At 41.3% G+C, this 12,307-nt stretch overlaps 1 protein-coding gene across 1 annotated transcript; it reads right to left on the reverse strand.

Annotated features, from left to right (window-relative positions):
• Positions 1 to 6,407: 6,407 nt before the first annotated feature.
• On the reverse strand, positions 6,408 to 10,186 carry CHAC1 (ChaC glutathione specific gamma-glutamylcyclotransferase 1). Its single transcript, XM_032209061.1, has 3 exons — positions 9,805 to 10,186; positions 9,336 to 9,371; positions 6,408 to 8,046 (listed from the first exon to the last, which is right to left on the reverse strand). The coding sequence occupies exons 1-3, from the start codon at positions 10,063 to 10,065 to the stop codon at positions 7,642 to 7,644; spliced, it is 702 nt and encodes a 233-aa protein (XP_032064952.1). The 5' UTR covers positions 10,066 to 10,186; the 3' UTR covers positions 6,408 to 7,641.
• Positions 10,187 to 12,307: the final 2,121 nt, after the last annotated feature.

Genomic DNA, 12,307 nt, shown 5'->3' on the forward strand with positions numbered 1-12,307 from the left:
TAGTCTTTTCCAATAAGATTTTAAGTAAATTCTGGAATTATTTATTTTTCATATTTCTTAATCGCCCGTTTCCCTATTAATAAAAGTGTTTAGAAATATTTAATAGGATTTAAACAGACTTGGAACCATTTGTCTTCATATCTGCACATTTATTTTTCTTCTGCTGAGAATGTAAGAAAATTTAAATTTTGTAAAACTCTGGCCTGACATAACTCAAGTTCTAGATTTAGAGCATTTCCAGGATACCGGCTCCTTAGTTCCCCAGGCTATTTATTCTTTTAATCGCTCAATCAGATTGTGGTTCTAGAGCATTTCCTGTTATCCCAGATATATCTCCTTCATTACAGTCTTGGGTTTGCTGCTTAGTTGTGGTGAATATTTTATTCCCATCTTTGTTTATAGCAACATTCTGTCATTGGGAAATTCGGCACTGTGTGTATGGCATTCCTTCCTACATGATATACCAGGTTTAGGATTGATCACTGATTTCTCCATCTTTTTTGGAATGTTATTTATATATTTTTTGAGGGACACTGCAGGACTTTGAGTATTGAGTATAGAGTCTTGGAGAATGGACAATGACCCCTCAGAAGGAATTGGGCCATGACAGGTATAAGCCTTTTCTTGACAAACACTAGAGTTAGAAAAATTAGAAAGGAGGAGGAGGAGGAGATTATGATAATGATATGACTATATCAAATACAAGTCCCATTCATAGCAAATTCAAATTTTGGAATTTTAGTTGTTAGAATTAACTCACTGTAGTAATTGATTAATCCTACTATTTCACACTTTGTTTTACGTGTGATTTGGTAAAACTCCTACCTGTTTTGCAACAATGCAGGGAGTCCTCGACTTAAATCATTTGTTTAGCCATGTTCGAAGTTACAATGGAACTGAAAAAAATGAGTTACAACCAGTACTTGCACTTACAACTCTCATAGTATCCACCCAGTCATGGGGTCGACATTTGGATGCTTGGTAGCTGAAAATTCCCAATTGTGGTAGTAAGTCAAGGAATTACCAATACTAGAGATCAAACTGCCTTATTTTAATTTCTTGAAAAAATGATCATACTGCAAAACATGAAATACACACATCTACAAATAAACATATAAGTTTATTGGATTTGATTGGTATATATAATTGGATTTAGAAAAGGATGGATAGGTAAGAAAAAAGTGTCTGCCCCATTGTTTAGCCACCAGACAGCCCAATCTTTGAGCTCACAAATCATACAGATCAATTTTAACACCATCCTTGTACTCAAGTCACCTGGATATTAGAGATGCAGGAGTCGATCTTCTGTTTTCCTTTTTTGGAAAGAAAACATCAAAAGATGTAAATGGATCTATATTATTTTAATACATTTGGTTTAGAATGAAAGAATGCAGTAGCTTCATTTTTCTAGCAATTTCTTTCAAACAGAGAGTTTGGGAGCTTCTGATTTAAGTTAAATCCACTCATAAATACAAGTCCTTTTTTTATATTTTGGAAATGAACCTCTTGTTTGTGTGCATATCACAAATTACCTTCTAGTGTATCTCTTGCCAGCAATATTTTGTAGATAGCTAAGGATGCAATACTAATAATAGTTATCGGAAAACGATGTTCATACAAGAGGGGTAGCAAAAAAACCAACAACAACCCAACATTCTGAAATAATAATATGAATGAATTGTTCTTGGAAAGCACTAAAACCAAATGTCCTCGCATGTTCCTGGTTCCAAGACATAACAAGTTTTTCTTGGAACTATTTCTGGCACAAAGCATGGAAAGTGTCTGTTCAGCAGCAGCTCTATTAGTTAAAAATAATAATTTTCAGATGAGAATTAGTTTTAAAACCTACTCCAACCTCTTATGCCAGGGGTCCCCAAACTTTGCAACTTTAAGACTTGTGGACTTCAACTCCCAGAATTCTCCAGTCAGCTATGCTGACTGGAGAATTCTGGGAGTTGAAGCCCTACAAGTCTTAAAATTGCAAAGTTTGAAGACCTGTCTTATGCCAAAAGATCTGGTATCCAAGGAACCTTTTTCCTTCTCTTCCTAAGTTTGTTACCATAAATGGGTTGTCAAGAAAAGAGATTGCTTGTTGGCTACTGGAAGAGCCTGAGTCTTTATCCTTAACAAAAAGTGAATGGCCTTGAAAACTAGGGGCCATGGATCAGGGCTGGGGTGAGGGGGTTGTGGAGTGGCACTTAGCTTCAAATATCCAATAAGAGCAGAGTGAGGCCCCAACTTGGTTACTTCACAACAATTCACTACAGGCTGCCTATTTGGGACAATTTGTGCTGGCAGAAGCTGAAAAAGCAAGAAAAGATGGACAGAAAGTGCCTTCACTGTGGACTGGGATGGGCTGAAGATGAGACTGTGCACTCATATTCTTAACGAATGGATACTGGGTCATTTTTACACCAGAATAAGCAGGATATGTGGATGAATTCTTGAATTAAAATATCACTATTACAGTCAAAGCCCAGCCTGATAAAGTCTTAATAATAATTATTATTATTAACAATAAAAACCACCCTACTTGGAACAACTTATATCCTCCAATGTTACTTTAACAGTTCCTAGGTCCTTGGTTAGGACTCGAGCTGTTGAGCTGCCAACCAGCCCCAAAGGCTGTGAATCTCACCAAAGATTAACCACATAATAATAATCACAATAAGCAATTATATAAAAACAATGAATCTCTTATTAAAGAATATACCAGAACAATCTGTATATAACCAGACACAAACATATTTATAGTCTAAAAACACTCTAAAACAGGATAAAAATTATATTATAATTGAACAATTGAGCCCAAAATTCTATTGTTAAGTGAAACATTCATTAAGTGAATTTTGTCCCATTTTATGACCTTTCTTTTTAAGTTAGTAACACAGTTGTTAAGTGATTTTGGCTTCCCCATCGACTTTGCTTGTAAAAAGGTCATAAAAGGTTACCACATGAATCTGGGACACTGCAACCGTCATAAGTATGAGTCAATTGCCACATGTCTGAATTTTGATAACATGACCATGGGGATGCTGTAATTGTGAAAAACAATCATGTTATTTTTTTCAGTGCTGTTGTAACTTTGAACTATCATTAAATGAACCATTATAAGTCAAGGACTCCAAGGTCTGAATGTTCCCTATATGGGATGACTCAGAGTCTGCTCTGCACATAAATCTTATTTTGGTCTTGAATGTTTAGGAAGAAGAAGAAATGAAACATACAGCAGTTGACAGGTTTTCCTTCGAGATCTGCTAAACTTTTAACTTCATCTGTGAGTCCAATTCTTATTTATGACCTGCATCCTCAATTTGCTACCTTATTTGGTTTGGTTATGATGCAAGGAAATAAAAATCCTGGGGAAAAACCAAGGAAACATACTGTATCGTGAGAGGGATGGTTTGCTTCAGCCTCAAGGATGAACCCTTAATCTAATCAGTCACTAACTAAGTCCTGAGCATTTGATGTGGCAACATGTTGTTCTTAGTTGCGAAGTCGTGTCCCCATGAACAACATTCCTCCAGGCCTTCCTGTCTTCTACCATCTTCTGGAATCCATTTAAGCTCACACCAACTGCTTCAGAGACTCCATTCAGCCACCTTGTTCTCTGTTGTCCCCTTCTTGAGAGACTGCCTGCTGCCAATTACCTCCTCTAGACCGATTAGATCCCACAGATTAGGCCTCCTCCGAATTCCATCCGCCGGCCAGTGTCGACTGGCGACTACTCGGAGGAGAGCCTTCTCTGTGGCCGCTCCAACCCTCTGGAACGAACTCCCCATGGAGATTCGAACCGTCACCACCCTCCAGACCTTCCGCAAAGCCCTCAAAACCTGGCTATTCCGACAGGCCTGGGGCTAAAAAGCTTCTACCCCCTTCTCGAATGGTATGACTGTTGTGTGTTTTAAATTATGTATTGTTGCGTGTTGTTTTAATTTTTGTCTGTATCCCCCTCCCTTAGTTGAGTTGTGAGCCGCCCTGAGTCCCCTTCGGGGGAAAAGGGCGGCATATAAATAAAATAAACGTTCAAACATTCTTTTGCCCTCAATCTTTCCCAGCATTAGGCTCTTCTCCAGTGAGTCCTTCTTCTCATTAGGTGGCCAAAGTATTTGAGTTTCATCTTCAGGATCTGGCCTTCTAAAGAGCAGTCGGGGGTGTTTTTAACTGTTCTAAAAACTTTTTTAAGGACTCATTTTCCCCCTATAGACTATAAAATAAATACTGTAATGGTTTTATGGGCAATTTGTTCTACAGTGGTTTCAGTTGATCTTTGTGGGGCCACCATTTACAGTTTGGGAAAACAGATGTATCACTTTTCACATAAGCAGGAAGATGCACAGCAAGGCACTTCCCTCCCCCCACCCTTGTTTCTTGGAAATTCCTCCTCACCCTCCTGCAAACTTTGGCATCCTTGCCAGGATAAAAGTAAGTGATTGAACTTGACCTCTGTCCTCAAATGACTGACTCCTGGAGCACTTGTTTGAATCCTGCATCAGACAGTTGAGAATGCAACTATGGGGGAGATGGACAATCTCTAAATATGAATACATAAACAAAAAATAACCTATGGTTACATCTGAGATATTTTGTATGAAAAAGTAAACAAAATAATCAGGAAGTCACATAAGTTTCTTTGGGCAGAGGCTCAAAGCACAACCTTGTGATCATTCCATTGAATTATAATTGACACAAACATAATGTGGGAGTAGTTTTTAAATATTTGAAGGGGGAAGTTAAGTATGAAATTGCACACCAATGATCTCTTTTAACATAAGCCAGTCTGGTTAGCAGGTCTGCCATAGGGCATTTAGGGACAAAAATGAGCTAGGGAGGCAGACCTCATTATTGTGATATGGGCCTTAGAAGAGTGACTTCTCTAAGCTCTTACTCTAAACCTGCAAAATGCTTAGAAAACAGCAATAGCAATAGCAGTTAGACTTATATACCGCTTCATAGGGCTTTCAGCCCTCTCTAAGCGGTTTACAGAGTCAGCATATTGCCCCCAACAACAATCCGGGTCCTCATTTTACCCACCTCGGAGGGATGGAAGGCTGAGTCAACCCTGAGCCGGTGAGATTTGAACAGCCGAACTGCAGAACTGCAGTCAGCTGAAGTAGCCTGCAGTGCTGCATTTAACCACTGCGCCACCTCGGCTACTCATTCTGAGCAGCTCCCGTGTTTGTCGCCATCATTCAAAATGCTGAAAACATTGCAAAGAAACCAAACTCTTTATTAAAGCTCTAAAACACGATGTCAAACTCATGGTGTCAGGTTGCTGTCACGTGATGTTTCATGTTTTTTCCCCCCATTTGCAGAGCTGCAGTGGTCATGGCCTGTGTGGCCATGAGCCGCTACTTTGACACCCCTGCAAAGGAGGGGGCCCTTTTTAGAGAATAAAAAGTTATTGATGGTTCTATTTTGTTTGCAGGGCTCCATGCCACTTCCTGCCCGTGTCAGATCCTTTGGGTAAGATGTCCCTAGGTGATCCATTGGTTCTTTTCTTCCGGAAGACCTCAATTGAGGTTGAGCAGTGTGCCTAACCTCAGTTCAACCCCACTCTTCCATCATACCTAACCAGAATGGCTACCAGTTACCATGGTGATTGGAAGTCCAAATGGTCCTTCAGCCACATGAAGGAGGCAGCTTTGTCTCTACTGCTTGCACATCTGGAAAGGGCAGGTGATGAACCAGCAGCCACAGCTCAGCCAAGAGCTTGAGGATTAGCTACAACTCCAAGACTGAATGACGCAGTAGATGTTACTGTTGTACAGCAACAATGTGGTTGCTTTATCCAAAGGCTATAGCGCATGGACAGGGAGTCTGTTTTCATCACTAGTTCTGATCAGTCTTCCGGGTTTCAATTTAGAAAGTTCAGATGTACTCTACTCTAAAACATCTGGAGAGCCCGAAGTCAGCATAAAAAAGATGTATTTATGCTACTGCAGTGCAGACTATTTCAACAAGAGCTACACAACTCTGGAACAAGATGCAGCTGCTTTACCAAGTTGCAAGAAGGTACTACTTAAGCTTGCACCCTTCAAATAATCTCCAGAGCATTGCACAGTTCTAATAGACACATTAGGGATGATGCAGCTAGAAGCAAATTTGACCATGCTGATTTTCAAAACTAGAATCATTTTGTGTGATTCAGTTACATCCTGTTCACAAAAACTATAGGAAGTTGCAGAAGTTGTACCTAACGCATTGTAAAGCTATGGCTTGGGTACTGCTGATGCAAAGCTTTGGAAACAGTTTCATAAACATTGACAGTTATTCAATACGAAGGTAACTGCAACAACTGCAGTTAAACTAATTCCATTTTTCTATACAGTTACAAAAAAAACCATGACAAACAATTCTAATAGTTTAAATGGAAAAAAACAAAGAAAAAAATTCTGTTCAAACAATGTAATTTCAGACTCATTTATTTATAGATAAAAGATAATACAATTCCTTTTAACAGTAGTTGTCCATTTTGTTCTAAGATCTGTAAACAAATTCCAGGATGAAGTCTCTCCCAAAGGCTGCATCAGAAAGTAATTATTCTTATCGGCTTTATTGAATTGTGTCTTTCAGACTACAATATTCAGCACAGATCTTTCTTTATTTCCACACATTATTCTCAGAAACGTTGAATTTCTTGTGATTTTGGGAGAACCAGACATTAAGTGCCCACTTTATTATTTGAAATGCAGGCAGAACTTGAGCATAGTATGCCAAGTTACATAAACTGACACAAAAGATTATTGTAAGGTAAAAGCGTCTCTATTGTGTGTAGGTAGTGCAACAGTTCTATTAACCGAAAGCTGTCTCAAATGAGTAACCTTGTAGCAGCTGCCCTGGTCTGAAGCTCCCATCTGTCTGTCTAAGAGAGAGGAAAAAAATCTAAAACCAGAAGACCCAATTTCCCCTGCCACCTTCCAAGCTAGCAATCTGCCCCGCTCTGCAGGACACTTCATTACAATAAATACATTTTCAAGTTATAAAAAAAATAGTACACTAACTGCCTAAGGAGGTTTGGCCCCACCAAAGTTTAAAATCAAAGTTCATTTGCCACTAAAAAGCCCAGCATGTGAGCAAACATGAGGATACCATGACCAGGGTTGGAGGAACTTTTGAAAACCATCACAACTTCACATGTGCAGCATCAGCTTGTGAGGTAGAGCAAAGCTCATAGCATTATCGTCATGGCTTTGGATGGAAACATGCAAAGAAAGACATAGTTTATCTTAATCCCCCTTTCCCTTCGACAATTCAAAGAACACTGTTAATTTGGCTAAAAGTGCAAACAGCAAAAGCCCCACTTGTATGAACTCTAAAGTAAAAGCCCTATTAAATTTAGTAGGACGTAATCTGTCGAGTATACAAATGAGACTAGGAAGTATTTTTCAACCAGCTTTGTATCGCCAGCAGCTGGTAGAATAGCAATGGGTCTCTCTCCAATCTCTACTCAAGGCTAGAAATGGGGCTAGAGTCCAATGCTACTTAAATTGTAGTTCTACTACCGTGCCTCCACTACTTTTCTCTCCCAAGGTCTACATGTACAGGTTTTAAAACCTGACTTCAGTTGCATTAGTTCATGTATATCGTCCTTGGTTAAAAAGTGTTCATCCAATTTCACTTTGGTGAATACTGTCAGATTCATTGTTGTACCAAGGGCTCCTCAGCAGGATATATACAGGGCAGGATAGAGATCAGAGCTTCCTCAATCGAGAACAAATGTTCATCTTCTACTTGAGGGCAACAGTAGCGCATGAAGTCTGCCAGGCGCAGAAGATACTCAATGTTGTGGCCGGCCCGCCCACTGGAGACGATGATTTGAGCTGCAATATCCTCTTCAGATGCTGGCCCCAGATAGGAGGGATTCTGGGGGGTTGCAATATAAACAAGAGCTAGAACAGGTTCATCTGCCTCTCCTTCCTGGGGATAAAACTTCACCAGCTTGGTGTCGTAGCCTCCAAGCACGGCTTCCCGCATGTTCAGATATTTAAGGACAGCAGCAATTTGAAGCCCGTGAAGTTCATAGCCAACACCCCACGTGCACCCCTGCAATCAGAAATCAAATTACAAGTTACTTACAGATGTCTGCTTCATTAAATAGACAATTACTTATCTCCACAACCTATACAAACAAGCAAACGACAAACTTTAAAAAATGTTATCTGCCATATTTCTAAACATTATCAGGTCAGTTAGGCAAAAAGTCAGGTTTGTGATTGAAAAATAAACACAGGTTTGAAATAGCTACTCATTCCTTCCAAATGAGTTGCCCCACAGCAATTAATACCATTAACTTTTGCAAAAGGGCCAGCATAACCCACAATATCTTGGCCATGTGCCGAATTCTTTTCAGCAGTGTTACATTATCATCTCCAAAATTGTCAAGATCTCAGTTTTATTCAGATATCATTTAAATTGTACTCACAAACATTGGCTGGTTTCCTAGATAAGCAGTATTCTACTGACCAAATAACTACTCATCCAAATGATAATTGGATAATTATAATTGCTGCAGGTCAAGTAACAGAATTACAGAACCTCTAGTTGCAATGATACAATTCACTCTCCATCTTTCTCCTACAGCTAAACAAGGTGGGTAGTTCAAAATATAGGTAGTCCTTGACTTACAACAGTTCGCATAGTGACCTTTTAAAGTTATGGCACTGAAAAAAGTGATTTATGACCATTTTTCACACTTATAACTGTTGCAGCATCCCCATGATCATGTGATTTACATTTGGATGCTTGACAACTGACTCACATTTATGACGGTTGCAGTATCCCAGGGTCATGTGATCACCTTTTGCAATCTTCTGACAAGCAAAGTCAATGGGGAAACCAGATTCAGTTAAAAACCATATTATTAATTCAATGACTGCAGTGATTCGCTTAACAAATGTGGGGCGAAAAGTCATAAAATGGGGCAAACCTCACTTAACAAATTTCTCACTTAGCAACATAAATTTTTGGCTCGCTTGTGGTCGTAAGTTGAGGACTACCTGTAATTATTTTGTTTTAAGACTTCTCCCCTCCCTCCCTCTTATTAGGCCAGGGGTAGTCAACCTTTTTATACCTACTGCCCATTTTTATATCTCTGTTAATAATAATATTTTCTAACCGCCCACCGGTTCCACAGTAATGGTGATTTATAAAGTAGGGAAGTAACTTTACTTTATAAAATTTATAAAGCAGAGTTACAGCAACCCCTACTGCCCACCATGAAAGCTGGAATGCCCACTAATGGGCGGTAGGGACCAGGTTGACTACCACTGGATTAGGATTAGGTTATTGATAAGCATGCCAACTGGTTAAGAATGCAGGCACAAAATACTTACATTATAATCTTCCTGAAGGGTAACCACTCTTCCAGGCTAAGGGAAGGGACAGAAAGAGGCAGTTTTAATATGCAGCACTGTACTCTTTTGCAGACCAACATCAGAAGCACAAGTTCTACCATCTCAAGGAAGCATCATTGGGACAGTCCAGAAATTCCCTACTCCCTCAGCATTAAAAACTAAATGTGGGAGGCTCTCTAAATTCTGCACAATCATGTCAAGCAAAGTGTAATCAATAGACTCCCCATCTGTTGAACCTACAATTTCTAACTCTTAACACTCCGAAATACAACAAATTCTTGGTTTATCTCTTATTTTCCAGCCCCACCCACCATCCCTCCCACTCTACATAGAAGGGACCTCTCATCTCAGGAAAAGCACCTCCTCACTCCTTAAAAAACAACAACTCGGGACCAGCCATTGTCCTTTCCCACCCACTGAGTCCCACCTGGGAAAAAACAGCCCTTACCATTTTTTCGTTACCCCGGTGGAAAGTGTCTCCTTGCCAGAAGCGGCGGCTGTAGCCCCGGATACAGCCCACTTTGCGGGAAGTGAATTCGAAATCGGGTCTCCAAACCAGCGAACCGTAACCGAAGACCCAGAGTGGGGACTTGGGCGACCCTTCCTCTGTACCAGAGGGCTCCTCCTCTTCCTCCTCCTCGTCCTTCTGAAGCCTGGAGGGATGCTCCGTTCCGCTGGAGAGATGCCGAGGATGTGGATCCCCCTTCATGACTCCGCAGGAGGAGGTGCGCTGGTGGCTCTGATCTCCGGGAATGGACTGAACCGAAAAATTAAGCTCGGCTAGCCTGGGATTTGGCGCAAGAGACGGCGACCGAGACTCCGACACAAAACAAGAGGGAGAACTGCGCTGCTGCCGAGGTCTTCAGCGTTTAAATACCAGCTTGCCGGTAAGGCCCCGCCCAGTTGTCACGGTATCCCTGTTCCCGCCGTCTCTTATCCAATCAGCGCTTTAGGAAGCAAATAGTCCCGCCTGGGGAAAGGCTTACGAAGATCGGATTGGTCAAAGCCCTCTGTCACAGATGAGCAAAAGGCGGCCGCTCATTGGTTTTTCTCTTCTACGCTGTCTCAAAAACCAGATGATGCAACTCGCCGAGGAGCTTTCGAGGGAAACAGAGGCAGAGGATTGCGTCAGGCTACTCTCGCCTCGGGCGCAGCTTGGTGGAAAGAAGAGGGAAGGGAGTGCAGTTGGAGGGAACGGACTTTGCGGGTTGATCGTAAGGTCTGCAAATATATTTATATTGGTTCCGTCGGGCATTTCTAGGGTATGGTTGGGTCCAGTGTCCTAAAGGTGTGAATGCAAATAAGCATTACATTTCACGTATTAAGATATAGGTGCATCTCTGAGTGTAATGCATACATTGAAGTGGAGTCCTTCCTGATCATGAAAGCAGTACTGGAGAAGGGAACAGTCTCCTATCAAAATAATAATTTTAAACTACAGAGGTGAAAATGGGTCTCATCGCAAAGGTAGAAATAATATGTTTGTGCAGGCAGCAATGCCAGTGGTGGGATTCAATTTTTTTTTACTACCGGTTCTGTGGCGTGGCATTGCTTGGTGGGCATGGCAGGGGAAGGATACTGTAAAATCTCCATTCCCTTCCCACTCCAGGGGAAGGTTACTGCAAAATCCCCATTTCCTCCTGATCAGATGGGACTCGGGAAGCAGAGAATAAATGGGGCCGGGGGTCAGCCAGAGGTGGTATTTACTGGTTCTCAGAAACATTCAAAATTTCCGCTTCTCCAGAACTGATCAGAACCTGCTGAATACCACCTCTGGAATGGCCCCTCTATATCTGTCAAGATCCTCGATCATCCAGGTCATGGTTGTCTCAAAGGTGCTTTTTCAGCACCTTAAGAGCCAAGGTGGCGCAGTGGTTAAATGCAGCACTGCAGGCTACTGCTAGATCAGCAGTTCAGCGGTTCAAATCTCACCGGCTCAGGGTTGACTCAGCCTTCCATCCTTCCGAGGTGGGTAAAATGAGGACCCAGATTGTTGGGGGCAATATGCTGACTCTCTGTAAACCGCTTAGAGAGGCCTGAAAGGCCTATGAAGCGGTATATAAGTCTACTGCTATTATTCAACAGGCAACTGGGCTTTCTGGTTTTTCTTTGAAGATGTTTCGCTTCTCACCCAAGAAGCTTCTTCATTTCTGGGATGAGAAGAAAAATGCCTTCAAAGAAAAATCAGAAAGTCCAGTTGCCTCTGGAAAAACACTTTTGGGACAATGGCCACTCTACCCTCTTGTCCACATGCTTTTCTCAGACTTAGGCAAAGGATCAGGCCCATTTGACGAATCCTTGCCACATTCAAGATCAGTGAAATTGTTAAAGGATCCTGAAGAAGTAGATTCGACGTTCAGCCCACTCACTAATGCAGTCAGGGAGACTGAGCTAGAGAGAAAGACATGAAGCATATGCATCATCATGTGTCATTTCTCTTTCCCATATTTTTTTTCTTTTAATTTTGCCTTTGTTGTACACCAACCAGAGTATCTTGTCCATCAAATGGGCATCCATTTAAATATGACCTCCCCAAAAAATTCTGTCTCCAGATAGCATAGTGATGTGCCCAGGGCTTCTTGGGAAGGGTGAGGTTAAACAACTGATGATAGGAGGAAGGGTCCTGTAGCCTAGAACCAGCCTATCCTTAAAGCATCATCATCTGCCTTCTGCATTGTACCACCTTTCTTACTTTTCCATTTCATCTTTACAAGGTGCAATTAGTAAGGTGCCAGTTTGGTGTTAGTGGTTAAGCCATCAGGCTAGATACCAAGTCCTAGTCCCTCCTTAGGCACATAGCAGCTGGGCTACCTCATACCAATCACTCTTAGCTCTATGAAGGAGGTGAAAAACCTTGCCAAGAAAACTGCATGAACTAATCAGGTCAGTTGCAAGGAGTTGAAAACTGACTTGAATACGTTAACAAAAAGTTGCATTGGTAAGAACTGTAC

This window comes from Thamnophis elegans, chromosome 1 (assembly GCF_009769535.1).
Source record: "Thamnophis elegans isolate rThaEle1 chromosome 1, rThaEle1.pri, whole genome shotgun sequence".
NCBI lineage: Eukaryota > Metazoa > Chordata > Lepidosauria > Squamata > Colubridae > Thamnophis > Thamnophis elegans.